At 42.9% G+C, this 17723-nt stretch overlaps 1 protein-coding gene across 2 annotated transcripts; it reads left to right on the top strand.

Moving 5' to 3' along the window:
• The first annotated feature begins 68 nt into the window (after nt 1-68).
• AMDHD1 (amidohydrolase domain containing 1) lies at nt 69-17723 on the top strand. 2 transcript variants are annotated; one of them, XM_004325924.4, is made up of 9 exons: nt 76-551; nt 2294-2400; nt 3775-3839; nt 5823-6100; nt 8156-8381; nt 9364-9488; nt 14699-14792; nt 15396-15556; nt 16884-17723. In XM_004325924.4, the coding sequence occupies exons 1-9, from the start codon at nt 415-417 to the stop codon at nt 16969-16971; spliced, it is 1281 nt and encodes a 426-aa protein (XP_004325972.1). In that variant the 5' UTR covers nt 76-414; the 3' UTR covers nt 16972-17723. The 2 variants fall into 2 exon arrangements, with proteins under 2 accessions (XP_073644436.1, XP_004325972.1); XM_073788335.1 differs by lacking the exons at nt 9364-9488; nt 14699-14792 and having other exon boundaries at nt 69-551.

Raw genomic sequence — 17723 nt, 5'->3', positions numbered from 1 at the left:
ACTCCGGGCCCCCTCGCCCTCGGTGACTCCTTTCCGCCAGGTCACGTGATCGTCGCAGCCCGCCTTTCTCTCTCCCCTCCGCAGAGCCGCAGTTTCCTTACCTGTAAAGTAGGGACAGGACTCTCTACCACATTTACCCAGAGCATGAACAAAGCGAACAGGAAAGAGAAGATTCCATTATAACGTTTATTACTAATCATCATTCTCGTTGCTGGTACTCTTCTTGCCGGTTCGTAGTGGGGGGAGGCGCGCATCCCCGGCGGTCTGGACTGGCAGCTGCTACGAGCGCCCGCCCCCGCCCCGCCCCTCCTTGCTGGCCCCGGGGCGGCGCCGCCTGCGGACTTGTCCCCTCTACCGCCGGCCGCCAGCGGCAGGAGCCGCACAGCCTCTGCTAGACCTGCGGTGCGCAGCGACATGGCGGACGGCCACCGCCTCCTGCTGGAGAACGCGCGGCAAGTGGTGCTGGTGTGCGCCCGCGGCGAGCGCTTCCTGGCGCGGGACGCGCTGCGCAGCCTGGCGGTGCTGGAGGGCGCCAGCCTGGTGGTGGGCACGTAAGTGGCCGCGCGCTCTGGAGCTGCGGGCGACCCGGGTCGTGTGCTGTGGGGCACTGGTCAGCCAAGGCCCAGTTTGGTACTCTTTCTGTAACTTGTGCGCTGTGGAGGGGAACGCGGTAACAGCCTTTTCGCACCCAGGGAGTCATTGGCACGCCTGCCTTTTAGGCGCCTGTTGCTAATGTATTTGGCCGCCTCCGGTTGTCATTCAGTTGAAGAAACCTCTCTCAAGCTGCACATCCCACTGGGGAGCGTCAAGATCCCGCTTCTGCTGATAAAATATAATTGCAGCAATCTGAAGGCGTAGGGGTTCTCTCCAATGCTTCTTGAAGTGCGGACGGGGGACCACCTGACTCAGACGGCCTGAGATTTTTTTTTTTTAAAGACAGACTTCTGATGCCGCCCCCCCATCCCCAGATCTTTTTTCTTTTTTCAAGTTTTCTTGAGATATAATTGGCATACAGCACTGTATAGATTTAAGGTGAACAGCACGATTTGACTTACATACATCTTGAAATGATTACCAGTAAGTATAGTGAACATCCATCCTCTCATATAGATACAAATTCAAAGAAGTAGAAAAAAATTTTTTCCTTGTGACCAGAACTCCTAAGACTTATTCTTTGAACAACTTTCATAAGTAACATACAGCAGTGTTCATTATATTTATCATGCTGTACATTACATCCCTAGTACTTATTTATCTTATAATTGGAAGTTTGTACATTTTGACTACCTTCATCCAATCCCCTCCACCCAGTCCCCACCTATCCCCAGGTCTTTTGAATCAGGATCTCTATGGGTGGAGTTCTGAGATCTGAATTTTTACAAAGCACGTCTCCCACCCACTTTGTCTGCACCCCAAAGCTTGAGAACCACAGAAAACGTTCAGATGGCGATGGTTTGGGGTGATAGATAATTAAGATTCAGACACCAGAAAGAGAGGACATTTTCAGTTATTTTCATTTACACTTCTGAGAATAAAAGAACAGCCGAAGTTTGGAAGGGTGGACTTGGAGTGGTAATGGGGGTTGGGTGCCCATCTGAATTGGAGAGCCCATGGCACTGCGATTACACAAGTCTCATCCCTTATCTGAATCTGCTTAGGGTTGTGTAAGAGCCCAGCTTTTAGGGACTCTGTGTGTGTTTGTTTTTAATTAACAAAGAAATAAAAACATTCCCAGTGTTACTGTCAAAAACTTGTTAAAATGAGTTAACAGAATTGCATGGATGTAGGAACCTAGAGCTAGTTGATGGCCGTACTCCACGGAGGATCCAGACCCGACCCCTACTGTCTTGCTCAGCTGAGCACTGCCCTCTTGCTCACAGGCACTCCAGCATCCAGGATTGCTGTGCCATCTCTCATTATGGTGTCTACATTCCAGCCAGTAGGAAGTAGGCAGAGAAAATGATCCTATTGGCTAGAACTTAGTCACGTGGCCACACCTGGCTGATGGGAGATGCGGAAAGGTGGTCTTTATTCTGGGTGGTCATGCCTCCAGCTAAAATTTAGGAATCTAGCACTGTGGGAAAAGGGAACATTGATCTTGGGGAACAATTAGCAATCTCTGCTACACCTGATTTGACTTTTTGCCTTGCATGTGGCTAGAGTCAATTTCCAAAGACACACACTCGAGAAGGAAATACAATAAATATTGACTGACACCAAAAGGCATCAATAATGTGATCATTGGTCAATATTTTCCCCAAAGTTAGTCATAATTTCTTGATTTTTTTTTCAGAGATGGGTTCATAAAAGCCATCGGTCCTGCTGATGCTATCCAAAAACAGTTTTCAGAAGAAACATTTCAAGAAAGAATTGACTGTTCCGGGAAATGCATCTTGCCAGGTATTAACCTCTTTTTCAGTAAAGCCCTGAAAGCAGTTTTAGTAGTGTAAAGAGGAAGAGTAGTAGCTTGTTTTAAACAAGGTTTCACAATGATATGAAAATATAATAGCTACCATTTATTGAATTTCTACTAGTAAATGTCTAGCTGCTTTACAAACGCACTTTCATGTTGAATGAAACCGAACTGCCCTGGAAGGTAAGTATCATTATCTACACATTGCAGATTAGAACACTGATGTTTAGGGGGGAAATATCTTACCCAAGATGTCTAAACAGGTGAAGGGCAAGCTGGGAGTCACACCCATTCATTCACTCCACTTCTTCCCACTCATATGTTGAAGAGAACCAGCTGTGCTGGGCTTGGGTTCAAAAGCTGTTGGAAGAATTTCATTAATCCATGGCATAGGGGAGGCAAAGAGAGCAAATTGCTCTCTGTAATTCCAGAATATACTCTAAATTTGTATAGAGTATGAAACAAAGGACCCATCTCCAGGTGAAAAAACATAAACCAAGAAACCCTAGAGATTTCATTGAAGTTCATTTGTATCTTCAGTGATTGATAACAGAATCAGTTTATTAACCATTATCTCCTACATTTTCTATGTTTTATGGCTTTATGTAATCCTCTGAAACAAATTTCACAAATTTTGAGTTCTGCGCAAACACAGAGGCTAGGATTTATACTTGTGTGCTGTGCGCATCTGACAGAGCTTCTACTATCTGGCCCTTGGGGGTCAGGAGAGAAAGTCAGGGTGAAACCTCAGGAGAAAGAGCAGAATATGGTAGAGAATATATGGTAGGGACTTTTGATTTTACTCCGATCAGAACCACTAATGAGCCATTTAATCTATAAGGCACTTTGAATGTTCTGGAAGGATGGACTTTACCAAATTGTACTGGGATAAACAAAAGTTTCAAGTGACCATTTTATAGTTTCTCTTTAATTAAAATATTTTTCTTTCTTAAAGAAAGATTCATCTTTCTGATTTTATACTTTTCCTGCTCAAAGTTGAGGGTAGGGATAGTATTATTCTTTTTCACACCCAGATTCTTCCTTGGTTTTGCTCAGCTAATAGATTTGACATCCTGTTTTAAAAGGTTGCTTGGTGAGCATGGATTTATTGGGCAAAAGGAGCTGTATTTCTTTAGGGGATATTTTCATCATGTTGAGTCACCCTCCTCCATTAGAGCCTTCTAGACCAACCATGCAGGGAGTCTTCTTGGAACCACTCAGACAAATTCTCCCTTCTCCACCCTCCTCCAAGATGGCTGACCACCATCGTGCTTTCCTAAGAACTGTATAGTAGAGTCTGCCTGCTGTCTAAGTGCTTTCTGTTTCTTAACTTTAAACGTGATTTGATTTATTGATTACAGGTTTAGTGGATGCACACACACATCCAGTATGGGCTGGTGAAAGAGTTCATGAGTTTGCGATGAAGGTAACTGCAATAAACAATAGCAAATCAAAATAAAGCACAAATATAGACGTGGTTTTCTAGAGTTTGTAGGCTGTTAGGCTTTACAACAAATGTTTACATGTCTTTTTAACGGATATTTTTACTGGCTTGGACTATGGAAATCAATGACAACAAAATTAACCAATTTATAACTTGGTACCAAATCTTTATACTGTGCCCAGGGCTGTCAGTCATTTCAAGTATAATAGTTTTCAAGCTGTTTTAGCTGCCGAATCCTCCTTTTAAAATAGAGCTGACCTGCTTTGCTCACTAATTTCTCCTCTCTTTTCTTTTCCTCATTCCATCCCTTGGTAGCCTTTGAAGGGACTCCAGGAAACAGTTTGAAAATCACCATTCATTGGGGTCAAACTTGGAAAAACATATTATTAATCACAAAAATAAAATGTCTTATATTGTTCCCACTTTTTTTCCAGAAAAATGAAACTTATTAAGAAACATAAATTGTAGTCTTTGTCAGTCATTAATTGGCTGCAGTCAACCCTCAAATCCCTGGTTTGAGCCATTTTCACATTGTTTATTTCCTTGTTTTTAGTAGACTTTATTTTTTAGAGTAGTTTTAGGTTCACAGAACAATTGAATGAAAGGTACAGAGATTTCCCATATACCACTGCTCCCTGCCCCCTGCCCAAAGCACAGCCTTTTCCATTTTCAACATCCCTGACCAGAGTGGTACATTTGTTACCGTGGATGAACCTACATTGACACATCATCATCACCCAGAGTTGATAGCTTTCATGACTGTTGACTCTTGGTGTTGTGCATCCTTTAGGTTTGGGCAAATGTGTAATGACATGCCCCCACCATTGTAGTATCATACAGAGTAATTTTACTGCCCAAAAAATCTTCTCTGCTCTGCCTATTCATCCCTGTCTCGCCCCAGTCCCTGGCAACCACTGATCTTTCTACTGTCTCCATAGTTTTGCCTTTTCCAGAATGTCATAGACTTGGAATCCTACAGTACGTAGCCTTTTCAGGTTGTTCCCTCCGTGTCTTTTCTTCACACTGTTTTTTAAAAACCTGGGCAGCCTAACAGCTAAATTGGATTATTTCAGAAAAAGAAAAAATGTCTTCAAAAATTGTCTGCCTTTTTCAACAATCTAGAACTGTTTTTAAGACTTTCTTAAATCACTGAATTTCAGAGCCAAAAATCAACCTTAGAGATTTACGGTCCAATTCTCTCATTCGATGATGCAGAAAGTGATGCAAAAAGGGCCAAACCCATCAGGTGTTGTTGTTTTTTTTTTTAACACGAAATGAACAAAGATCATTTATTATAAAACCATTGAAACTTTCCTTAAAAGCTCAAGTTTGCAATAACTTGAACGTGACAGAATTAAGAACAGAAGGGAAGGGTGTGACTAAGGGAGCCCCGCAGGCGGGCACACTTTGTTTGCACCACACTCCCTGCTGCCCAGAGTAACAGGGGTCCAGTGGGATCCCAGAAAGAGCCTCTTTATTTGCTTGAGTGACAGAGGTCAGGCCCGAAACTCTAGGTGGCCAGATACTGAGGGGTGGAAATGCTCTGGGTCTCTTAGTGGGGACTTGAATAACCACAGTGAGGTCCCTAATCGCCTAAGCTTTGCTTTCTCATAGGTACCGAGACTAGCTGGTACACACCGAGACTGACTGGCTTGTTAAAATACCGAAATACTTTTGTACCTGTTGGTAAACTGTCGCTAGCCTGAGGCCCCAAGTCCTCCCCACCTCTCCCATTTCTGCCATCCCAGTCCCTTCCTGAAACACCTCTGACCCCTGCAACTCCCCACCACCCTGGCAGAGTAGGGACTTCCAGAAGGATGGTGCCCCACCATCCTTCCTGATCGGTTGGTGCCTGTGCCGTATCGATTGTCAGTCATGTCGAATATCACCCCTGTACGTAGGTTCTGTAGAGCTGCCTGCAACCTCCCTGCATTTTGCAGACCTAAGGGTGAACCGTGTGTTCAGTTGGCAGGAGCCACATACATGGATATCCACCAGGCTGGAGGAGGGATCAACTTCACGGTGGAGCGCACGCGCCAGGCCTCGGAGGAGGAGCTGTTCAGTTCCTTCCAGCAGCGGCTTGGGTGCATGATGAGGGCGGGGACAACGCTGGTGGAGTGCAAGAGCGGATACGGCCTCAGCCTGGAGACGGAGCTCAAGATGCTACGCGTGATTGAGCGCGCCCGGCGGGAGCTGGACATCAGCATCTCAGCCACTTACTGCGGGGCTCACTCGGTGCCAAAGTAACCTCAGCCGAAGGGACCGGGGTTTAACTCAGGGTACTGAGAACGCAGAAGGGCTCATGTGGTGCCTAAGTGGGGCTGTGTTCTCCAGGGAGTGAAGGTGCACCAGCACATTAGCTCTTGCAGAGGGACCAGTAGAGCCTTTGGAAAGGTGTTCTGATTCCAACCTTCAGACATCTCACACACATGGGTTTAGGAAGGCGGGCCCCACCAGACCCATTCGTTTGCAAGTCCCTTAATAGTGAAGGAAGAGGAGATGTTCAAAACTCTTGGTTAACAAAAAGAAATTCCCCTGATAGGTCCTTTAAAATGACAGATATTAATTTAAATAGTTTCCCATGACAGTGAGCCCAAAGGCACTTCAGGAATTGAGTAACACCCCGTGGGAGGTAGATCAAATCTTGACGTCAAGATGACGTAGGGAGGTTTTTATTTTTGTTCATCTGTTTGCTTGTTTAGCAGCAAACATTCTTGTTTTAATGCTGTAAATGTTTTTTTCAGCTTTCCTCTTTACCTAGAAAGTTCCTCCTGTATGGATTTGCTGTAGAGAATTCTCTCCCCTTCTGCATCTGCATCTCATCCATCCCGGAATTACTAGATCAGAAAGCCTGCAGTCCCAGAACCAAACGATCCAAAAGAAATCCAGGACTTGAAAATTCTCAGGCATCTCCAAAGTCTTAGTTTTAAGTTGTGATAACTAACTTAGATAATAAACGCTGCAGGCTTACAAAAATGGTTTAATCACATAAATAGCCCATTTAATTAAGTCATATTAATAAGTTAATTAAATCTTTTAAGGTTAATCATTAAAAAATGTGTACATTTATTTAGTTCTGTGAACTTTGACAAAGAAAATTTTAATGTTAATATTTCATTTACCATCTTTAATCAAAGGAACTAAAAAAATTAACATTGAAATTATTATGAAAAATTTACAGAACTAAGTAGAAAAGAAATATAAATACTTAATATTTCCAATGATGTTTGTTGTATGTTTTTAGCATTTATACTTCTGAAATTATTATGGCTTGAAACTGCACTAAGACTTTTGGGTTATCCTGTCTATTATAGTCTGTTTTTTTTTTTAGTAGGAAAGACAATGTGACATGGCAGAAAAGTCTCAGGCTTTGGAGGGACACCAGACCTGGGTTTGAGTCTAGCTTAGCTACTTCCAGCTGGGTGATTTTGAGTTAAGTTTTGATCACTTAACTTTTCTGAACATGAATTGCTTATCTTTAAACCAGCTAAATAACACGCTTATCCTATATGGTTGTCTCGAGAATTAGAAACAGCATATGTAAGTATGTGTCTCCTCAGAGCCCACCTCTATCTACCCACCCAGATGGTTTTTGCTGAGAGCCTTCTGTGTGCCAAACACAAGGCTAAAGTTTTACAGGAAATTTCTCCATCTGCCAGTGAGCCTCTGAGGTCTGATCCTGATCCCCGAAGATAAAGCCTGAGGCCCAGAGGAGGCCAAATGACGTCTACATCATGTGTCCAAAGTTATACGGCTAGCAAGTGGCGCAGCTCTGTGTCTGACTTCAAAAGCCCAGACCTTTCTCATATATAACTACCCCAGAATCTTAGAAAGAATTTCAGGGCCTCCTACTATCTTCTTCCCCTATGTCTGATGAGGCAGAAAGCCTTAGGCAGATGCTCCTAGAAACAGCTTGGCCCAGATAAGGGGCTCACGGTTGGGTTGTCAAGGAAGCATCCAGGATGTCCTCTACGTGTCCTTGACAAGAAGATTCAGTTTTTCAGCCAGGCATTCCCAAAGGCAACCCAGATGTGCCAGAATGGATGAACCATCTGAGTCTCTGCCTGTAGGGTCAGTGTATACAGAAGTCTTATCAATACCTCTGCTATGTAGGCTCATCCGGATTGCTAAGAGTCCTGAGTTATAGCTTTGATCTTCTCTTTACCTTTCTGAGGCTTGGGGTCATTTACCTACAATTTCTCAGATTCTCCAAGTGCCAAAAAAACCCTTTCTCCAATTTAAAAAAAAAAACAAAAAAAACACTTGCCCACGGTAATCTCACTTTCTTCTTCCCTCAGAGGAAAAACTGCTACTGAAGCCGCTGATGACATCATCAATAACCACCTCCCAAAGCTGAAGGAACTTGGCAGAAATGGGGAAATACACGTTGACAATATAGATGTGTTCTGTGAGAAGGGCGTCTTTGATCTCGATTCCACCAGAAGGATTCTTCAAAGTGGGAAAGATATAGGGTTACAGATTAACTTCCATGGGGATGAACTCCACCCAATGAAGGCTGCTGAGGTATGGGTGACCTTTTGCTTTTCCTTTGTCAACCCTCGTGCTGTGGAAAACTTAATGAGTTTGTTCAAAGGAAGGAGTAACCATCTGAAAAGATAGAGAATGGGGAAACTTGTTTGAGATATTTGCAGGTTGGTGCGGTTGAGCCTTGGAATCGCAGACTTTTTTGCTGATCATTTACTTTTATTATTTCCTCCTGGTGATACTAGTAGAAAAAAGAAGTACCTCTGTGATCTCATTCACTAAATTCACAACCTATTTTGATTGGCACGCAAAGCCACCCTAGCTCAGTCTGTTAATTTCACAGGTAGCTTCTAGGGTCTTTCTGTGGCAGCATCCAGAGGGCTTTTAGTGGAGCATACCATTAATAGCCACAGGAGGATTTTCACATCTATGTGTCTTTTCCAGATTAATTTATTCATGCTTTCTACAAATAGTTGAGTATCTACTGTGTGCCGGGCATTGTTCTAGGCACTGAGAATTCAGCAGTAAGACGCACCAGATCCCTGCAGTTGGGGGTCTAGCTCTTTCCTCTAAGCCCTGGAGCTACATAAACAACTGCCCTTGGGGCATAAATACAGATGTAGATAGTCTACATGTGTCTCGACCACCACGCGTTCAATATGATCTCTTAATATCACGTCCAAATCTTGTCCCGTGTTTCCTGCCCCAATGAATGACGTCATTATCCATCTGTTGCCTAAGTCGAGACCCTGGATATCATTTTGACTCCTCCCTCCCCCTCACCTACTGCATTTCAGCCAACCAGCAAGTCCTCCCAATTCTCCTCCTAAATATCTCTGGATCCACTTCACCACACTGCCGACTTCAGATCACCGAGCTTGTGCTCGTGAGAGGTAGTTGGCAAGAAATCTTAATAATAGAGTGCTGTTTATTTTTGCAGGAAAACCATTTGCTGGCACGTTATTGATTTGTTGTTGCTGTTGGTGAAACTTCTCTCTGTCTCTCTGCCCATTCTGTTTAGCTCGGGGTGGAACTGGGAGCCCAGGCAATCAGTCACCTGGAAGAAGTGAGTGATGAAGGCATTGCTGCCATGGCAGCGGCCAGGTGCTCTGCTGTCCTCCTGCCCACCACGGCCTACATGCTGAGGTGAGGTTGTTCCTCCCCCCAGCATGAGAGCTGCAAGTATAAGCTGTGGAGACACAAACTTCCAAGATGCCCAAATATTCATCACCCTTACAAATCCCTTAAAAATGCAGATCAGGGGCTTCCCTGGTGGCGCAGCGGTTGCGAGTCCGCCTGCCGATGCTGGGGACACGGGTTCGTGCCCCGGTCCGGGAAGATCCCACATGCCGTGGAGTGGCTGGGCCCGTGAGCCATGGCCGCTGAGCCTGCGCGTCCGGAGCCTGTGCTCCGCAACGGGAGAGGCCACAGCAGCGAGAGGCCCGCGTACCGCAAAAAAAAAAAAAAAAAAAAATGCAGATCAGGAAAACTTAGCTCATGGAAGATGCTAATACTGGTATGATATTTGTAATGAATTACCCTGAGGAGGGAGCTTAGACCCGAATTGTGTTTGAGTGGTGGGATTACTGGCGAGAGTGGCGCTTTCATTTTCTTTCTTCCTCATTTTTGGAATTCTCCAATTAAAAATCAATATGTATTACTTTTATAATTAGAAAATAGTGATATAGGCTTTATACTTTAAAGGCTTTATACTTATGCATAAGATATTAGGGATATTTCACAGTATTCTGAATCTGAATGAGCTGCTTTCTAAGAGGATACGAGTGGGGACCATAATCCTCATAAATCCTGGGAGTGGGAGGAAAGAGGAGATGTCTAAGTATATTTTGTGGCATCTCCCCAGGGATTTGGCTGTGTGCCCTCAATGGATTGAGTCCGTGTAGTCCATCTTTTATCACGGCCATTGCTCCAGTTCAAATATGAGACCTGAGGTCTCCTGACTCATTGAACCACTTCCATGACAGCCACCGAAGTTGTGGTCAGAAGGTCCAGCGTTCAAGAGGCAGTTGATTTCCTCTTAGGACTGGGTGCTTTCTCTGCGGTTGTGATACATGGTTTTTTGTGGGGAGGGGCGTGATTCCGCAGTTATGGCCTTAGGACAGTGGTTCTCAAAGTTGGAGTGATTTTGCTCCTCAGGGGATATTTGACAGTACCTGGAGACATTTTTGGTTGTCACAACTAGGGAGTGTCACTGGCATCTAGTGGGTAGAGGCCAGAGATGTTGCTAAATATCCTACAGTGCACGGAAAAACCTTCTACAACAAAGAATCATCCAGTCCAAGACATTAATTGTGCTGCGATTGAGAAACTCTGCCTGAGGGATTGGAAAAACAGGTTCAAGTAACTTTTATAAGGGAGAAGAAAGGAATATTGCAGTGCTTTTTTCAAATTTATTATGATTTTATACACCTATATATATAAAATATTATACATTTCTCTTATTACTATTCTCTTAAAGAGTAGACATAATGTAGGTTACCGTCAGGAAATATCCATTAATAACTATTCTCAGTATGATCAGCTGCTTTTCTTGCAAATCTCAGTAGTCATCAGAGTCATCAATCAAGACTTAATCTGGTTAACTTTCCACCACCCAAGGAATAAGTTTTTACAAAAGAAAAGGATTCCTTTAACTCACCTTGAATCTCTTAAGACAGAGCAAAAATCTGAGACCTGCGGTGCTGGAGGGCAGTTCAGCATTAAAAGTCTGCACTTTGTCCCTATGCCAGTGGCCGCTGCCACGTGCCATCACCACAAGATGGGTTTAACATCCTGTTTGGATGACAGGGGCAACCAAAGAGAAAGCCACGCTCTTCTCTGGCTTCTCTGTTTCTGTATTTCTCTGATCTCTCCATCAGGAGGAACCTGCAGGTTTCCCCGCTGCGCCCTGAACTCTCTTGACTCTCATTTCCAGAATAACCATTGCCTTATGCCACTCAAGGGCTTCTTTTAATCATTATTTTATGCATCTTTGTGTATAATATTTAAATTTATTCAGGACACATTCGCCTTAGTTTATCTGGAGCCCCCTTTATAATTTTACTGCCTTGTACATACATATATTTTTCCTCCTTAAGTAGTTCGGGAAAGGGAGGGGAGGCCGTCAGAGTTACCGGCAGGGAAATTTTAACATCTACCCTTTCCTCACTCTGTACCTCTGCTTCACCAACCTCTCTCATGCATTGTCCTAGCAGAGAAACACTATTTTAAGTGGTCCTGGAAACTGCCTGTCGTAGACTGGGAATGCTACAAGGGCAAGTGTCACCTCTGTACCCCCAATCCTTGATTAATTTCTGTATTCAACACGTGTGTTGGGGGCCCACTACTTGTCAGGCACTGTTCTAGGCACTGTGGATCCAGCCACAAGTAAAACAGAGTCTTGTCCTCAAGGAGCTTACATTCTAATGGGGAGAGACAGACAATGTGCAAACCGACCAACGAACATAGAAAATGTCAGGTGATGCTTGGTGCTGTGAAAACAATCCAGGTGAGACAAGAGGATAGAGAGTGTTTGAGGGGAGGGTGCTGTGTTTTTAGGGTGGTCAGGGAAGGCTTTTGGAGGAGGGGACATTTGGGCAGAGACCTCCAGGAAGTGAGGGAGCAAGCCATATCTGGGGGAAGGAGCCGGGATAACTAGAAGAGTGTTCTGAGTGGATGGATGGTGAGTGCAGTGGTAGAAATGCACTGAGAGTATTTGAGGAACAGCAAGAGTGAGGCCAGAGAGGCACAAGCCAGGCAGGGAGAGATAGGAGACGAGGCCAGAAAGAGGGGCAGTTCTTGAAGGGCTGAGTTCATGGTGCAGACAGCAAGCCCACGGGAAGCCACTGAGAGTGGTTCAAAGCACGGCGACACGATCTAACTTATTTTTCTAAAACATCCCTCTGGCTGCTAGGAAGAGAATATATTTTAAGGGGCTTGAGGGTAGAAGCAGGAAAGCCAGTTAGGATGGTCTTAACAAATATCCTAGCAAGCAATGATGGTGACTTGGATCCAAGGTGGTAGCAGAGGGATATAAAAATGAGTTGGATTCTGGATATAGTTTTAAGGGGGAGCCAACAAGATTTTCTGATGGGTGGGATGTGGACTGTGAGAAATGACTCAAGGATGACTCTGAGGCTTTAGTACCTGGCACAGAGTTTTCACTAATGGGATGGTTTTAGAATGACTCTGGCTGAATTAATGACCAGGCAAGTGTTACTGATCTCCATGTGTTAGATACCATATGCTTTTCATTGAAGCTGCCAAGAAGTCCCTGTATTTTGGGGAGAAAATAAAACTGAGGTGCAATGAAAACACAATAATAAAAAATTAAAGAATTCCTTTAACAAAACATAATCAATCAGCTGTTAATACCAGGCACTCTGGTACTAGAGACACAATGGTGAATAAGACACACATGGTCCTTCACGGAATTTGCAGTCTAAGCATATGAAACATGATAAATGAATAGACAGTAATACCTATAGAGGTAATGAAAAGGATAATCACTTCTGGCTGAGTGACCAGGGAAAGTGAGCATGGGTGGGTGAGAGGTGAGCTGGGCCTGGGAATATGAATGCATTTCAGGGAGGGGTGGATATTCTAGGCAAGGAGAACGGCAGACTCAGAAATGTACAAATAGAAAACCCCAGTGGTTCGAGTGCAGTATTGGGTAGGGCAGGGATGAGAAAGAGGGCCTTAAAGAAGTGTGGGCTCAGTTTGTGGGGAGCCTCGAATGCCAAACTTCGGTGGACTTTGTATAAAACATAAAGAGAACCTACTCTGAGCACAGAATTATTATTAATAATTAATATAATTATTATTAATAATAAAGTTATTCCATTCTTTGCCATATTTAGTACACTCCTAGAATATAACAGTATCATTCATTCATTCAATCAAAAATATTAATTAGCCAGAGACAGGACTGGGTGCTGGGACAAATTATAAGAAAAAGAAATAATCCTTTCAGTGATCCTTAGCCCCTGCTGGACTTGCCAGCAGAGGGGCAGGTGTAATAGTCTTAATACTTTACAACCAACCGATCAATCAAATTGAACTTAAGGCTAGAGTAGGGTCTCAAAGGAGGGGTCAGGGTTACCCTCAGCAGCTTTATTTAAAGACAGCTCCTGGGCAGTACAGGTTCATAATGGCTGAGTACCAGTCCACTATCATTGTCATGAAACAATAGCTATTGTTTCTAAAACGGAGGGGTGTGGGGTGCTGGGGCAGCCAGAGGAAATGAGGGCCAACAAGGTGACTGGGAAGGCTTTCCAGCGGAGGTCTCTCCTTGACCAAACTTCATTCAGGCTCCTCTGAGCCCCTCTCTCCACTAAGCCTCAATCTTGCCTATAAACCTACAGGTTCTTAGCACAAATGATTTTATTCACCCACCTTCCCCAACATTATAAGACTTGAACAAACACTGGCATAGTTTCTAACAGCTCCAGGATGCCTCCCTAGAATGAGCCCAGGCCCCCTTAGAATACCTGTCTGAGAAAGCCCAACCTGCCAGGAAAATTAACTGTTTGTTCCAGTAAAACCTGGTGATAGGCAGGCCTCTGAACTTCCTCTTAGAGCAGTTACTTTAAAAAGCTCGCAAGGGCTTCCCTGGTGGCGCAGTGGTTGAGAGTCCGCCTGCCGATACAGGGGACACGGTTCGTGCCCCAGTCCGCGAAGATGCCACATGCCGCGGAGAAGCTGGGCCTGTGAGCCATGGCCACTGAGCCTGTGCGTCCGGAGCCTGTGCTCCGCGACGGGAGAGGCCACAACAGTGAGAGGCCCACGTACCGCAAAAACAAAAACAAACAAACAAACAAAAAGCTTGTAAGGAGGTCAGGGAGATACCCAATCCAGGAAGAAGCACAAATATATTACATATTAGTTTCTTGGGCCTTCAAAAATTTAAAGGACCTATAATAATGTTTGAGACCCCCTCTCCCTCCCAAAAAAAAGGAGAGGGAGAGATATGAACAAAAAATTGTAAAATGTTAATTTAAAAAGCATTATTTAAACCTCATTGTTTATATTTGGGAGTCAAAAAAAGTTTATTACATTTGAAAACAATTTTAAGTTTTCTTCCTTTGCAACAATCTCTGAATATATATAAAGATTGTCATGATAATCCCAAATTTAAAAAGCTAGCCACAGCCAAGTGATTTCAAAAGCAGGCTGATAAAAATCAGGAGTCCTGGGCTTCTGCTGGACGCCACCACTAATCGCTTAAGCTTGAGTTTCTGTTTCTTCTTCCAGAACACGAAGGGGTTGGATATCTTTAAGTCTGCTTCAACTCTGAACATCTGTTCTTCAAAAGTTCCACTTCTAGAGACTGACATCATTTTTTTCCCTCTCCTTAGACTGAAGCAACCTCGAGCCAGGAAAATGTTAGATGAAGGGGTAATAGTCGCTCTGGGCAGCGATTTCAACCCTAATGCGTATTGTTTTGCAATGGTAATTATTTTTAATGTGCCTTTCATAGTCTATGAAACTTCTACGAAGCATATAAATAATTTAAAAATATTTCACTAACTGTTAAAATGTTTCAAAGATCTGAAAAGATTTTCCTGTGAAACAAGAAAAGAGTGTGGACAGCAGTGTAATTGGGTATTTCTGTGCCACTTGAATGCCTCCAGGCTGAGAGAGAAGGAGAAGGTTCTATTGATACTATGCTTTGATGCAGCCTCTGGGCCTTGTGGTTTTACAGTAACCTATTTCCCCTCTCAGAATTGCATAAGCTCAAGGAAGTTTAGTAAGTTTTAGTAAGTAAATGTGGAGATGAGCTTCATCGTACACAGTAAGTGGCCTTGAAAAGTAATAAAAAATATTAAATACATATAGGGGGTGGGTGGGTAAGTAATCTCTATAATAAACGAATCTTTCCCAAAGCATAAGGATCTTTACGTGTAAATGTAAATGTCACTTTTCTCATACTGATTTAGCCAGCTCCACTTATACATTTAACTATCATTATTTGTTGTGCTGTGTTGAGAAATGTCCTAGGTGGCAGCTGCCGTTTTGTTGCTTTCCTCCAATGCTTTTCTTTTCCCGTCTTAGCCGATGGTCATGCATCTGGCCTGTGTGAACATGAGAATGTCCATGCCCGAGGCCTTGGCCGCTGCCACCATCAATGCCGCTTATGCGCTGGGAAAATCTCACACTCATGGATCTTTGGAAGTAGGCAAACGGGGAGATCTCATTATCATCAATTCATCCAGGTGCGTGTTCTCCCAGCTGAGCCATGTTATTGTATGCCCACTGTAATATGGAGACTTGGTTTAAATCCCTTTTCCACTGATTATTAGTGTCAGGCTCTGTATAAGCTCAGCAGCTACCCAGTCTTCTTAGTGTCACCCCTTTCTAAGCAAAAAGTCTCCCTCCAGGTCCTAAACTGCAGGGTAGACCAACTTTTCTGGTCTCTTCATCCATCTTATATCTTTCGTAGATCTCCAGGTTTCTGCTCTGTTTACCTGGACTTTGGACTTGTGCCCTCTGGCCTGTGTTTGTTTTTCTTCTTGGGTTCTGACCTTTTCTGCTTGTGTTGGGCCACACAGGTCCCAGCTCTGGCTTGTCATCCTGGTTCTGATTCTTTACCTCTCTGACTTCTCATTCCTGCTGGATCCCAAAAGCCTTGCTTCAGTTTTCCTGCCTCTTGTTTTGTATTACTCACTCACAGCCTGCTGCCTCCTGGGCCTCCAGAGTAACAAGTTGAGTTTTATTGTTCTAAATCTTAAAGTTGTGAATCCTATGGTGTCTGGACCCTAGCAAGCCTCTGCCAGGCCTTGGACCTCATGTTCAACAGAAGAGAGTGTCTCCATCATAATTCTACTCTCAAGGGTCATAAGCCATTGTCTCTATCGAGAGTGATGCTGGTGTTACCACTCATGCATCATTTAACTGAAGCAAATTTTTTTTTTTTTTTACTGTTCCAATAACACTTTATTTATGGACATTGAAATTTGAATTTTATATAATTTTTATGTCACAGAATATTATTGTCTTTGTTTTTCATTTTAAGTCCTAATTTAGAAAACCCCAAACAAGACTATCTTAGCTCAAGAACAATAAAAAGCAAGCAGCAGGCCTGATTTGGCCCACAGACCACAGTTTGCCAACTGCTAGCCCAGAACAGTGGTTCTCAAAGTGCAGTCCCAGCAGCAAGGGCATCCTCTGAGAATTTGTTGGAAATGCAACTTCTCAGGCCTCTTGGACAGTCTACCAAACCAGAAACTCCAGGAGTGGGCCTAGCATCTCTGTCTTAAAAAGTCTTCTAGGTGAAAAAGATACATGCTAAAGTTTGAGAAGCACTGATCTCGAGTCATTGTTCTAATGTGAATCAAATATTTTAAGATCAAATACTTAATATCATTAAACAATATTGGATTTATCATAGACTAATTATCATAGTACTCTACCATTTTTTAAAAAGCCCAAATATTAACTACTAAGTGTAAAAAAATTTTTAGAGAATGTATTTTGAAATTAGCATTTATTGACAGAGTGATAATTTTGACTTGTATCCGTTTATGTTTGATTTCTTTCTAGATGGGAGCATTTGATTTACCAGTTTGGAGGCCATCACGAATTAATTGATTATGTTATAGCTAAAGGAAAAGTCATCTATAAAAAATGATTGATCTGTAAGGAAAGAGCACACTGTTCTACTGTTTAAGTCAATACAGTTATATTAAAAGTTAAAATACCTTAGTAGTTTACCAGAATGATGTCACTTAAATCTATTTCTGTATTTTGTTTATCCACTTGAAAAACCCAGAGGATTCACTTATTTTAACATGTGCACCTGGACGTATAAGCAAGTAAACCATTTGTGATGATAATCTCAAAGGATTAAATTACTTCACAAAGATTTTCTATACATATTCTGCAGATTAATATGATGGAGTATCACAGAAATGCCTTTGTGGGGAAATGCAGATTGGCAAATAGGTAGACATGGCTTAAAATTCCAATTGTGCTTCTACTTTTCAAATTTCAATTCTTAAACTATATTTACTGAAAATTGCGGGGGGGAGTGGGAAATCCAAGTCAAATGCCACAAACTAAGCTAAAATGTAGCCATCTATAATAAGCAAATAGTTTTTCTTTTCCCCACACAGTGTGTCTTTCTAGATGCTCTTCGAATGCATTAGGTTCCTCTGAGGAGGAGTGTTCTTCTGTTTTCTTCTCAACCCTTGCAATAGAGCTTCACAGCAGAGCTCAGGACTTGTCATTTTGTACACAAGTATAGGGACCTTCTTGTAATGGATGCATTTTGACCAAATCCAATAATGTAATTTTTTAAAAAGTTTTAAAGTTTTTGATTCTTCACATTACAAATGTATAAAAAAATCTATAGCTTTCAATAAATGTTTGCTGTCACTATTA

The sequence above is a fragment of the Tursiops truncatus genome, chromosome 11 (assembly GCF_011762595.2).
Source record: "Tursiops truncatus isolate mTurTru1 chromosome 11, mTurTru1.mat.Y, whole genome shotgun sequence".
Taxonomy (NCBI): domain Eukaryota; kingdom Metazoa; phylum Chordata; class Mammalia; order Artiodactyla; family Delphinidae; genus Tursiops; species Tursiops truncatus.
The sequence above is the reverse complement of the archived record's forward strand: the minus strand, read 5'-3'. Positions and strand labels throughout refer to the sequence as shown.